Source organism: Lethenteron reissneri, chromosome 57, assembly GCF_015708825.2.
Source record: "Lethenteron reissneri isolate LAM-NWPU_2019-01 chromosome 57, ASM1570882v1, whole genome shotgun sequence".
NCBI classification, from domain to species: domain Eukaryota; kingdom Metazoa; phylum Chordata; class Hyperoartia; order Petromyzontiformes; family Petromyzontidae; genus Lethenteron; species Lethenteron reissneri.
Window position 1 is genome coordinate 3,999,435 of NC_083835.1, and position 14,158 is coordinate 4,013,592.

The window sequence follows — 14,158 nt, forward strand, 5'->3', positions numbered from 1 at the left end:
TGGGGGGGTTCAGACATTTGTGACGATGTGTGACGAGGGGGGGGGGGTTTGAGAAATGTGACGTCACGTAAAAATGCGCAACTTTAATTAAATATAGACATCACGTTCTACTTAATAAAATTGACTTTTTAATAAATGTTTTCTCCTACAACATCAGAGTGCAGCGCCACATTAAATACGCACAACAATGACAATAGTTTAAAGCGATTTGAAGCATGTATTATTTTCAAAATGTAAATATGCTTTTTGGGGGGGGGTCATATTTGAGGGGGGGGTCTGACTTTTTGTGACGCCGTGTGACGAGGGGGGGGGGGTTCCAAAATCGTCCAAAATCGCGTGACGTCATTTATGGACGGCCCCTAAACACCTGCACCGGGAAGACGGAGACCAGAGGTCGCAAACGGGTTTTAATTCCTTACCCGTACCCGTATCCGGCCGCACCAGGGTCGCAAACGGGTACCCGTACCCTACCCGATACCCGGTTACCCGTACCCGGCCGGGTATCGGGTAGGGTACGGGTACGGCTACCCGATTGCGACCTTTGGGATGAAGCCATGTTGCAGGCGCGGGTGGGTTGATTCTAGGAACTTGAATTGTGAGAAGAGACACAAGACGTTGGGAAATGAGTGACAAACGGTGACTCACCAGTGACTCACGGCCTATCCGTACCCGGCCGCACCAGGGTCGCAAACGGGTACCCGTTCCCGGGTATCGGGTACCCGGTTGCGACCTCTGACGGAGACAAAGCCAGCTCTGCTGCTGGCCACACAGGCCCCCCCCCCCACACCCTCTCGTGCTCGACTAGCCTCGATCTTTCCTCGCCGTCGCCGTTAGCGAGGACGCAGGGCTGCGGTCGTCAATAAATGATGACGTGAAAGTTTCGGTGGCGGCAAAACCCTGCGTTGGGTTTCCCCGTGTGTCCGCTTGCGCGATCCTCTCCTCCGTCAACTGCGACGCGACTCGGGCCCTCGCTGAACAACACCGGCGACACGCGCACGCACGCACGTACACACACACATACAACAACAACAACCGCCATTCGCCACTAAGTGGCGGTGAGGTCACCACGACGCTTGTGCCAGGCCAAGTGCACCTTGAGGCCACGTGAAGTGTCGAACGCCCGCTGGCAGGAGGTCACGGGGCAGACCCAGGTGCCACGGGTCGACTGACCGAGATGACCGAGATGACTGGCTGATACACCACCTGTGCCCCCTACTGTACCAACATGCTGTGCTTTAGTCACCCGGCGCTCCGCTCGTTGTTGTGAGCGTCGCTCCTCCGCCCTCCGTTGTTGTTGGAGGGCGACTGCCTCCAACTGCCCAGTAGCGTCCTTCACCAGCCTCCTCCACAGAGGCCGATCTTGACACCGCTGGTACCAGTCATCGGCAAGTCCACTCAGCTCCACGTCCTCCTGTACCACATCACTACATCTCTTCTCTAGCCCGTGCCGCGCCCGTTTAGCCCCCTCGATCCGGCCGAACATACACACACGTACACACACATACACATACGAGGACTTTCTGAGGTGGGTGGGCGGTGACGAGGTTTATTTGTACGGCTCCCGGCACATGGGTACGCCGACGGACCCCGTCGAGTATCACCGTGCTGGCGTCGCGATTGGCCCTCAATGCGGCCACCCAGAGGTCGCAACCGGGTACCCGATACCCGTACCCTACCCGATACCCGGCTACCCGTACCCGGCTGGGTACGGGTAGGCCGTGAGTCACTGATAAGTAACCGTTTGTCACTCATTTCCCAACGTCTTGTCTCTTCTCACAATTCAAGTTCCTAGAATCAACCCACCCGCGCCTGCAACATGGCTTCATCCCAGAGGCCGCAATCGGGTACCCGTACCCGTACCCTACCCTATACCCGGCCGGGTACGGGTAGCCGGGTATCGGGTAGGGTACGGGTATCGGGTACCCGATTGCGACCCTGGTGCAGCCGGGTACGGGGGGTACGGAATCAAAACCCGTTTGCGACCTCTGGGGCCTCCCCTCCCGTCAAGATCCCTTATCCGGTGGTCACGTGACACGGGAGATCTTTGTTGTTGTTGTTGTTGTTGTTTTCCTCGCACTTTTCTGTTTGTAGGTGGCGTGGGAAATCTTTGTCATTGCCCTTGTTGTTATCGCCCCCCTCCCCCCCTCCCTCCCGTGCGTACAGAGTCTGCGTACGCCGCTGTTTACGCGCAGCCCAAGGTGATGGCCGCGCAGTTTGGCCAAAGCACTCGGATATTGCCGACGAACCCCTTCTTGGTGAGTGACCTCTGACCACAGAGGGGGGACGGGGGGGGGGGGTTCTCTGTGACGATGAGAGAGAGCTGAGCTCCGTAGCAGCCGCTGGTGCCATTCTTTGCAACGGGGGGAGGGGGGGACCACGTGGTGGGCAACCCTGGGTGCCTCAGAGGTCTTAACGAGCAGCGAGACGCCGCTACCACCGAGATCATCTGGGCTTAGCTAGCGGCTGCCGAGTGCGCCCCTCCCCCCCCCACGCCGATTAGCATGGGCTGGCTACGTACGGTGCGAAAGAAGTTCAACGTACATACGCACGTGACAGGCTGACAAGTCGAGTTGTCACGTGCTCAGACAGCGAGTCGCCTGACACGAACCCTTAATTAGGGTGCGGTGTTGTCATCGGATCGGCCAAACCGCGTGAGCCAGAAGTTAATGTGATAATATTAAATTCCGAATTCATATCATTATTTGCTAGTATGTTGTTAAGACTATGGTCTTATATTTGTGGTGTTATTGTTATTCTATATGACACCAATTTGGATTATGTGTGTATGTATCTTTTTGGTTCTTTCGGTAAAGTCACGTAGAAGGGAAGTAATAAAATAATAAAAATAAAACATAATAAAATTATTCTCACGACGTTTCAGCCACAACGCAAGTAGCCGTCCTCAGGTGAAAACCAGGTCTGTCGAGGCGACAGCGTCTGAATGTATGCATGTTGAACTTCTTTCGCACCGTACGTAGCCAACCGTGCTAATTGGAGGTGCGGATAAGGACAACAAACTAAACACGAAAACAAATTGTCAATCGTAACGCCGTGGTAGCGATGGCCTGTGTGTTAATTTACACGCTGCTCCGCTGACTCTTCAAAAGTGCAGAAGCGTGTCTCTTCGCATAATGACATGACCTTGACAGGGCGGCCAAGATATACACAATTCACAAATACAACAACAACAACAACGACAGCCGCCATTCACCACGGCGCTTGTGCCAGGCCAGGTGCACATAAACACACACGCAAATTGGTAATGCCCTCAAGTTAATCTGCATAACGTATTATTATTATTTTCATTGGCATTTTCTAAAAATGCTCATTTACATCTGTTTGTTAATCCGCTGCTGGATGAATGCATCCCCACAACTGTGTCCAGTAGTGGGGATTGTATGGCCGTCCTTCACCAGCGCTGTATAGGTGGATTGGTGACGAAGGGGGGTTGGGGGGGGGCAGGAGCCCAGGGCAGAGGTCGCAATCGGGTACCCGATACCCGTACTCTACCCGATACCCGGCTACCCGTACCCGGCCGGGTACGGGTACCCGTTTGCGACCCTGGTGCGACCGGGTACGGGTACGGGTAGGCCGTGAGTCACTGGTGAGTCACCGTTTGTCACTCATTTCCCAACGTCTTGTCTCTTCTCACAATTCAAGTTCCTAGAATCAACCCACCCGCGCCTGCAACATGGCTTCATCCCAGAGGTCGCAATCAGGTACCCGTACCCGATACCCGGCCGGGTACGGGTAGCCGGGTATCGGGTAGGGTACAGGTACGGTACCCGATTGCTACCCTGGTGCGGCCGGGTACGGGTACGGGTAAGGAATCAAAACCCGTTTGCGACCTCTGGCGCAGGGTCGGTTGAGACTTCGATCGTCACTGACGTTAGCCGTGGCCGGGAATGGAACTCGGGTGGCTTGGGTTTGTGTCGCGGTGCGCGGACCACTGCACCACCGCTCCACCCACCCACCCGCCCACCCGCCCACCCGCCCACCCTCCCGCCCACCCGCCCACCCACCCATCCGCCCACCTGCCCACCCGTCCTCCCGCCCTCTCGCCCACGGCACATTATTCTAGGCGTTATTAAATTGCCGGCATAATTTCTCGGAGCAAAATGCAATTTATTTCGCTTTCAAATTCTGCAGCGCAAGTCGGCTCAGCTCAGCTGCGACCTTTATTTCCCGGGTCACGAGTAGGCACTTTTTGCTTTTAATTAACACATACCACCTAAAAATTGCTTACGTTGAGTGGTTAATTTAAAAAATAAATGCGTGGTAACCTCTGTGCAAACTCATGTGCTACACGAATTTGCTTTTAGCTGTTTGCTTTAAGGGAGGGCTCTGTGATCCAGTTAGTAGCTAATTCTCTTTTGGCTCCAAGGCACAGCATAATTTGTCTAAACGTAAATGCATTATTTTTTTTTACTTAAAGAAACGTTGCTGCAGACAACCCGATTAAGGTCGCACGTCAGAAATCAAGGATGCTGCTGCCACAATGGTGCCATGGATAGAGCTCTGCATTGGCGATCCAGAGGTTCTTACTCCATCTCCCGGCGATGCGGTTGCAACATCGGTGCATGTCGGTTTTAAATCCCCCGTATGAACGGGTTCAGCACATTCAATCGATCGGTACGTCACACGCAGCGGGGAAAAGCGTGGGTACTCCCCGCCTCTTCCGAGACGTTTGGCCACCGTGGAAGAGTAGGCCAAATAGCCCCCCTAGAAGAGGCCCTCCGGAGCTCCCTTTAGTGCAGTGATCTTCGCTAATTTTTCAGAGGGTGGGGTGGAGGGGGGGGGACACTTTCGCCGATAAAACATCATCAGTGAGTGTGAGGGCCGCCACACATTTGAAACCGTTGTTTGTTTGACAGCAGCACGATGATGATGATGATGTGGGGTGTTTTCACATTTATGTATTGTTGGGAGGGGAGGCCGCACATCAGTGGCCGCACTAAAGGCCACCGGGGGCCGCCAGTGACCTGCGGGGCCTTGCATTGCAACGACAGAACACCGCTTTGGTTGGAAGCCCTATCCCCCGTCAGTGACATTGAGGAAGCAATTGCAGAGCTGCACCTTTACCTGCGATGGCAGTGTAGCCGAGTTAGGCAATGCACGCAGATCGTGTGCAAGAGATTGAAAGCGTTGGTAAGTTAAATTTCGATTTCACCTGAGGACGGCTGCTTGCGTTGTGGCCGAAACGTCGTGAGAATTATTTTATTATGTTTTATTTTTATTATTTTATTATTTACCTTCTACGTGACTTTACCAAAAGAACCAAGAAGACGTTGGTAGGTTGTAAACTCATTTCATTAGAACTGCTTTTTGTGTTGAGTTTCTCTTGTCCTTCCCCCGCACCTCCGATTAGCACGGTTGGATACGTAGGGTGCGAAAAAAGTTCAACGTATGTACACGCGAGGACTTCTTCTCGTTACGGTGCCGGAACGTGGTGGCTACCTTGCAGCAGAGGTCGCAAACGGGTTTTCATTCCTTACCCGTACCCGTACCCGGCCGCACCAGGGTCGCAAACGGGTACCCGTACCCTACCCGATACCCGGCTACCCGTACCCGGCCGGGTATCGGGTAGGGTACGGGTACCCGATTGCGACCTCTGGGATGAAGCCATGTTGCAGGCGCGGGTGGGTTGATTCTAGGAACTTGAATTGTGAGAAGAGACAAGACGTTGGGAAATGAGTGACAAACGGTTTATCACCCATACCCGGCCGCACCAGGGTCGCAAATGGGTACCCGTACTATTCTTAGGTTTTTTTCGGTAAAGTCACGTAGGTAAAACATTAAAATTAATAAAAAAAAAAAAAAAAAATCACGACGTTTCGGAGGCAACACAAGCTTCCGTCTTCAGGTGCCCGTACACTCGTACCCGGCTGGGTACGGGTAGCCGGGTATTGGGTAGGGTACGGGTATCGGGTACCCGATTGCGACGTCTGCCTTGCGGTGGGAGTCACCTTCAGAGAGAGGGGATTATGTTCGCTAAAAATACAGAGACGGAGCCGTGATTGGGAAGGCCACTTGGGGGAATGAGATTATTCTCTGACCACGCCGGTTTGTGGAGTGGTAGAGCAATGGCAGTGGTGTCACGTTAAAAAAAAACCTGAGTTAATGATCACGTACTGAAATGAGTAGAAGAACGATTACAAACAAATACAAATTTAAACTATTTTTTTTAGTAATAGGTTTTTACGCATTCAACTGGTACAAAAACTGACACCTTTATACAAGGCGTCATGTTTGCAATAACCACAACACAAGCAGTCAAAATGCAAACAAAAAGAAACAACTCTGATGATGATAATGATATGCACTGGCCTTGAAGTTGATTGGTCCACACCCGAGACAGCTTTGAGTTGTACGCCTTTTGGCGTCATCTGGTCCAACACCAATGGAGACTAGGCTCTAAGAAAAGCTGTCTCGGGCGTGGACCAATCAACTTCAAGGACAGTGCATATCATTATCATCATCAGAGTTGTTTCTTTTTGTTGGCATTTTGACTGCTTGTGTTGTGGTTATTGCAAACATGATGCCTTGTATAAAGGTGTCAGTTTTTGTACCAGTTGAAAGGGTTAAAACCTATTACTATATTTCGCCACTGGTAAAGGAGGTCTCATAGTGTCTATTTTTTTTTATTTTACCGGGTAAGGCCCACCGAGCTAATTCGCTTTTTTTTCAGAAGCGACCTGGCCACAAACGATAGCTCAACCAAGCGGCTTGTAGTGTGGCAATGTGTCGCAGCCAAATACTCGACATGCGTGTTCGTAAACGTGGAGGGAAAAACCAGAGGACCCGGAGAAAAATCCACGCCACCACGGGGGGAACGCGCAAACCCGAAATGTACAACAAGCGTCAAGGTCGGGATCGAACCCACGACCTCCTGTATACCGGGCGAGGTAGTTAACATCCCTTAGCCACCATGGCGTCCCACTTGATTTACAAAAATAATTGATGAATCATCATTAGTTTTATAATTCGCAACAGCAGTGGTCATTTTCGTTTGGTCCTTTGAACCAGCGGTGGCAATTCCCACATTCCTACAGCGGGCACTCAGCCCGCACCGTTGAGAACCTCGGTTTGAATCCAGGTTTCGGCCACCAGCGATTGAACCGGGTTCTCAAGAGCGCAGTGAGTTGATAGGAAAAGCGCAAAGGGCACCTATTGAAGTGGCGTTTCCGTCTTTCTCTTGCAGAGTGGAGCGACCTCAGGGACGTTTCCAAGCACCAGTGTCTCCAACAATCCCTTCCTGTAACCCCCGACTTTGCCTTCCACCCTCAAACCCACCCACCCACTCGCTCGCCCCCTCGCCCCACAAATCCACTCACCGGCATACTCACTCGCCACTTGCTAACCTACTCGCTCGCCCTCTCATCCGCCTGCTCACCAACCAATCTACCCACCCACATACTCATTTGCACATCCACATACCCGCCCGCCCGCTCGCTCGCACACCCCGTATAATCGCCTCCTACCCACTTGCAGACATGATCACGCATCCACACATAACAACAAGAACTGTCGTTCACCACTAAGTGGCGGTGATGTCACCACGGCAATTGTGTCACGATAGGTGCACTTTTAGGCGACGGGAAATCTCGAAGGCCCGCTGGCAGGTCACGGAACATACCTCAGGTGCCACGGGGTGACTGAGATGCACCAACGAAGACAAAGATCCCCCGTATAGCCTGAACAGACTGTTGGGGCAAGTGCTGTTAGCGAGCACCTATGAAGACCGGCACAGCACACGAGAGAGAGGGTGGCCAACACCACGCCCGACCGCCTTTGTCTCCCTGGTGACGATGTTTACACAGGTACTCATTTGAAGCTGAGTCGACCTAGAGGAAGCCCAGGACTGGTTCAGATAATCGTCACCGGTGTTGGCCGTGAGCGGAAATCGAACTTTGGTTCGCCGGATTCGTAGCGCAGCAGCGCGCTAACCTCTGCACCACCGCTCCCCGAGATGCACCAACACGCACGCACACACGCATTCACGCAGCTGCCAACGCAGCTGCCCTGCACACACACTCAAACGCTGCCCCGTGTAGTTTTGAATCTCAACTGCGCGGGGCAGTGTCCACCTGCGCTCGTGCTGCACACGAAAGGGGCCGTGAGCGCGCGTGCAGGACACACATGCGTCTGCAATTCGGCGTTAAGCAGTATTTAACTAAAGACTAATTGTGCAATCGACTGAAGCTTGGTCGTGAACGATAGTGATTTCACTCCTCAGCTGCCGGCTCTGGTTTATACGTTTGTATCTTTCATCGTGCGGTACGTACTTACCAAAAAGTGTTGTTTACTTGGCGTCTGTAGCATTAATCGTTGTTTTTCTATACGATCTGTCGGAATGGGCCGACACTCCACGAGTCAGACTGAGAGGGCCTCTGTCGTGGGGAGCCTCTCGGCATCGGATGGAACGCCGCAAAACACTTGTTGTCACGTGGGCGGCGTATTGTCGATGACACGTCCACTACCGACTGTATCCTCGGCCACTGAAATGCAAGTCGGGTGTTGTGACCGAAACGCTGACAAATGGCCACGGCTCTGTTATTATCCACCCGGTATGATTACGATTATGTTTGATCATCCACTCGGTCCACCTGTTTACCGTACTCGTGCACATACACAGTACGTTATGTGTTACACAAGAGATATCGTCACAATTGTACGTTTGCCTTGCGGGTAAATTATTTGAATTCTTTGTCACCTAGCCACCTGGCCTGCACCTGTCATTGCAAAACGTCGTGGTATTTGTGTACAAACCCTTTCCTCCCCCCCCGCCCCACACTTCCAATGCACTATCTATTCTTGTCACGACGACCGTACGAAGCAAACTGGAAGCAACGTAAATCTGTTTTTTTTTACGAGAAGGATGTTTAATATATTTTTTATGGACAGAAGATGAGTATGCCTTTTGGCGCCCTCTGGTCTAACGCCGTTTTGAGACTAGGCTCAAAAGAAAGTTGTCTCAGGTGTGGACCAATCAGTTTCAAAGACAATGCATTTATTATCAGTGTGTTTTTGTTTGCATACTGACGACAAGTCTTGTGGTTAATGCAGACATGATTCCTTGTAAAAAGGTTTCAGTTTGGTGTTTTAACATCTCAACCCCTGTTTTGTTGCCAGAAAAAAGGGGAAAACCTATTCTCATAAGATGGGTAATATCGACTGTATTATGGATAGCAGGTACAAATATACAATGTATGAGATTAATGAGAGAAAGACAAGTTAGATATCTTGAACGAGACTGAATATCAATGAGTTGACTGGGACAATTAGGGATACAAGAAGCCGGGGAAGATAACAAATTAAGCACGGTGGCTAGGAGATGTTAACTCCCTCGCCTGGTATGCAGGAGGTCGTGGGTTCCATCCCGACCCTGACGCCTACTGTATATTTGGAGTTTGCATGTCTCTCTCTTTCATTATCATCACGGTGGCTAGGAGATGTTGACTCCCTCGCCTGGTATGCAGGAGGTCGTGGGTTCCATCCCGACCCTGACACCTGCTGTATATTTGGAGTTTGCGTGTCTCTCTCTTTCATTATCATCACGGTGGCTAGGAGATGTTAACTCCCTCGCCTGGTATGCAGGAGGTCGTGGGTTACATACTGACCCTGACGCCTGCTGTATATTTGGAGTTTGCGTGTCTCTTTCATTATCATCACGGTGGCTAGGAGATGTTAACGCCCTCGCCTGGTATGCAGGAGGTTGTGGGTTTCATCCTGACCCTGATGCCTGCTGCTGTATATTTGGAGTTTGCGTGTCTCTCTCTCTCCCCGTGGTCACGTGGATTTTTCTCCAGGTCCTCCGGTTTTAATCCCACCACATTTACAATGAACGTGTGTTTAAAGAGTATTTGGCTGCTGTACATCTCCGCGTGATAAGCCACTTGGGTGAGCCATCGTGTGTGGCCAGGTCGCTTCTGAAAAAGAGTTATACGGCTCAGTGGGCCTTACCTGGTAAAATACAAAATGGTTTAGTTTTACATAAGCAATTTTAACAATTTCATGCAATTTGGAGTATTCAAAGTTCTTGAGCATTATCATGGACAGAGCTAATCTTTGAAAAGGACATGGTAATATTTTTTTATTTAAAGCTTTCGTGACTGCAGGGATTCATATTCTTGTTTTTTTCGGTAAAGTTACGTAGAAGGGAAATAATAAAATAATATACATATAATTACATGGTCATAGGCATCAAAATTACATATTTATGTTACACACTTGCGCATTTTGATTTGTTCAGGGTGCCGTTTGGAGGATACTCGTCTGGCGCGTGGCACTAAAACACTTACGTACACAGGAAAATATGTTGCCATCGTTTAAACCGTGCAGCCCAAACGGCCGTCGTTATAATTCTTTCCTCGCGGATAATTCTTTACGAGCATCCCATATGAAGCGTTGGGAAAGCTTATTCCTGCATTTGTCATTGCCGATTGCACACGGCTGCCACACAGCCCCCCAGACACTGTTTATGATGATCTGTCTGCTTCGTCGAGAGGACGATAGCAGGTGTTTGCGTATTCCCCGTCGGGCATTTAAACCCCTGTAGTAGAGCACCATGCCTCGCTCACACGTGCGCGCATGTACGGAGCGGTTATCACCGAGGGAGAGAAATCATCCTTGAGATTTCAGAGATTTCTCACCCCACCCGCTCCCCAAAAGGTAACAACGGCCTGCTTTTTTGTTGTTGTCCGTAACTCGTTATTGACCTTACCTTATGCGAGTGACCCTTGACCTTTCTGGGATCCACGGGCTTCTATCCGCCCTAAAAAAAAAGAAATGCGCGGGCCACCGTAAACCAATATCGTGGAAAGGCCACGTGGCTTGCTTTTTATTTATTTATTGACACGCACTCGTGAGATGGGGAAGTAAAAAAAAAGCGCCGCGATTCTTGACGCAAATCGTAGTGTCTGAAACAATTCCGTGAACCATTGCTCCCCCCCCCCCCCCCCCCCGTGGCCTCTGCAGACCTCCGGTTGGAAACCCCTGACCTAGTGACCTAGGCCCGAGCACTTGGCGCGCTGTACGGCACATCGAACCTCCGATCGTTGGCCAGCTGAGCGGCGTCATCGCGTGTTGTTGCAATGACCTTTAAAACATCGTCTGGCGTGTCCCCCCATTTCTTCAACTTCCTCTGTTCCATCTTATTGGTTCTTTCGGTAAAGTCACGTAGAATGGAAATAATAAAATAATAAAAATAAAACATTTAATAATTCTCACGACGTTTCGGCCACAACGCAAGCAGCCGTCCTCAGGTGAAGAAGAGGGCTGTCGCAAAGACAGCGTCGAAACGTCGTGAGAATTATTTTATTATGTTTTATTTTTATTATTTTATTTCTTCCCTTCTACGTGACTTTACCGAAAGAACCAAGAAGATGAATCCCTGCAGTCACGAAAGCTTTAAGTCGAAAGGGTTGTCATGTAAACAGAACGTGCCAATTCGTCACTGGTACAGCGCGCCGGTGTGTTGGAGAGCTAGATTTGTGGCTGTCGCCTAAAGCTGGTTGTAATTACTGGCGAAACGTCGTACTCAGATTGTAAATGTTGTGGGGCTTGGCTCTCCATCATACCGGTGTGCTGTACTAGTATATTACACTATACACTACACTATACACTACTATACTATACACTACTATACTATACACTACACTATACACTACACTATACACTACTATACTATACACTACACTACTATACACTACACTATACACTAGTGCTGTACTAGTATATTACACTATACACTACACAATACACTACTATACACTACTATACACTATACTATACACTACACTACTATACACTAGAATATACACTAGAATATACACTACACACACTACACTACGATACACTATACACTACACTATACACTACTATATACACTAAACTACGATACACTATACACTACACTATACACTAGTGCTGTACTAGTGACGAATTGGCCACGTTCTGTTTACGTGACAACCCTTACTAGTTGGCTGTGTCGGGTGGTGGCGGGTTTTCACGACACATTTATATATTTACGCGATCTAACCCAAAAAGACCTCTACTATGGATGATATTGGTCGCGAAAGCCTGCTACGTGTTAAACAAAGAATATATCCGTCAAAGCGAAGAGGCGATAACGACGTTGTACATGCATCGTACTGAGCGACGTTATCACGACGCTGTGGGCAGAAAATCTCGACCTTTAAATGCACCCCGGGAAGGCCGACGGATTTCTCAGGACAGTGACCTCAAAACAACGAAGAGGAGTAGGAAGATCCAGGGGAAAATCGGGACAGGTGGCACCCCCCCCCCCCTACCCAACGTTTACGTTGGAAGTTTTTTTTCGTACCTTTTTTTTCTCCGTATGAGCCGATGTCAACAAAAACGGGAGGGTGGTAATGAAAGGGTTAAGGGCACGTGGTGTTGTCGCGTTCATCTCTAGGCCTCAACGTGCCATCATTGTCATTTTTAAATCCTTTATATTAAGTTCGCTTGCTTGCTTGCTTAGGACCGTGCAATTCTTTCGGTCGTTTTTTAACCCACTTCCCGTGATCCAATCGAGCTGACATTTTCCACACAGACTCGTTGTGCGTGACAATTAATGTTCGTGAACAATTTTTTCCAAAATTTTACACTTTTTAGGACAAAAATATTATATTTAATTACCAATTGCTTAATGCTGCCATGCAATCATCTGACCCATAGGTGGCAGCCATCTCAAGCCAGAGGACGAGAGGACTCTAGCCGCCACGCATATAAAGGATTTATAGTGAAAAACTTTGTTTTTACGGGTTATACTTGTTATACGGTCAACTTACACCAACAAAAGATCTCATCTTAACCATTTCAACACAAACTGTGTTAAGATCGTAACAATCATCATAATGGTGTCTGTGTTTACCCAGGAATTGCCTCGCTTGTTTGCAGGAGGGTTCACGCATTTGGATTATTTGGCCAATTCCATTCGTGAGTGTTTGGCTTCACTCCGAGAAGAGATCACGGTACTTGAGAGAGAGAAAAAAAAACCCCGATGCATATTGATCATAACGGCGCAACGCTTAAGCCTTCACACGGGCACAATGATCCATTGTTGTAGTGTCATCTCCTGGCACCCCACGCTGCCCAAAGCGTACAAAGCATTACAACCCCTCTAGTGTGGGAAATACGAGTAGGTGTTTTACCCTTTTCTGGCTATAAAACAGCAGGTGTTCAAACAATCAAAAAGAAACATTTTGCCATCTACATAACAAAGGCTCAGTCCCAGGAGCAGTCGTGTAACCATCTCACAACAACTCCTCTCACGCAGCCCATCCTGGCTCCCCCCCCCCCCCTTAACCAGTATATAAGGTCGGTCTCTTGGGACTTATTTTTAAATCCTTTTTATTAAGTTCACTTGCTTGCGTGCTTACGACCGTGCAAATCTTTCGGTCGTTTTTTAACACACTTCCCGTTATCCAATCGAGCTGACATTTTGCACACAGACTCGTTGTGCGTGACAATTTATTTTCGTGAAATTTTTTTCTCCAAATTTTTACACTTTTTAGGAATTTTTTTTTATATTTAATTACCAATTGCTTAATGGTGGCAGGCAATCATCTGACCCATAGGTGGCAGCCATCTCAAGCCAGAGGACGAGAGGACTCTAGCCGCCACGCATATAAAGGATTTATAGTGAAAAACTTTGTTTTTACGGGTTCATTTTTTACTTGATACAGCTATCGTGCTGTGACAGGTCCACCTGAAGACGGAAGCTTGTGTTGCCTCCGAAACGTCGTGACTTATTATTTTATTTCTATTTTTTTTTCTATTACTTTTTTATTTTTATTATTATTATTTTACCTACGTGACTTTACCGAAAAAACCTAAGAGTACTTTTTGCAAGGAATCAAATTGCGACAGACTACGTTTTAAACTGGATATCTGTTGTTTAAATCTAACTGTGGACACGTGAAGGCGTGTGAAACGAAAGAGCGGATGATACGCGTTACATTTGGAAGATCAGTGGTGCCGATCATTCAAATTGGGGTGGTTCTGAATTCCCTCTGATGTCACCGTATAAATGTATTTATTTTAGTTTTAAAATGTTTTAACGGTTTTATTTCATTTCATTAAAATTTCAAACCATCGCGCACGTGACCGAGTTCGAGTGAGCTCGGCTTTGCTT

General features: G+C 49.0%; 1 protein-coding gene across 3 annotated transcripts in view; it reads left to right on the forward strand.

The window, feature by feature from the left end:
* The window catches only part of AGFG1 (ArfGAP with FG repeats 1), a 46,583-nt gene extending 35,628 nt beyond the window's left edge, over positions 1 to 10,955 (forward strand). For 2 of the 3 annotated variants that reach the window (XM_061575129.1, XM_061575130.1), the window contains 2 exons: positions 2,164 to 2,255; positions 7,202 to 10,955. In XM_061575129.1, the coding sequence (XP_061431113.1) occupies positions 2,164 to 2,255; positions 7,202 to 7,261 (152 nt within the window). In that variant the 3' untranslated portion in view covers positions 7,262 to 10,955. The remainder of the gene's footprint in view (positions 1 to 2,163; positions 2,256 to 7,201) is intronic. The other variant, XR_009756946.1, reaches the window with a different exon arrangement.
* Positions 10,956 to 14,158: the final 3,203 nt, after the last annotated feature.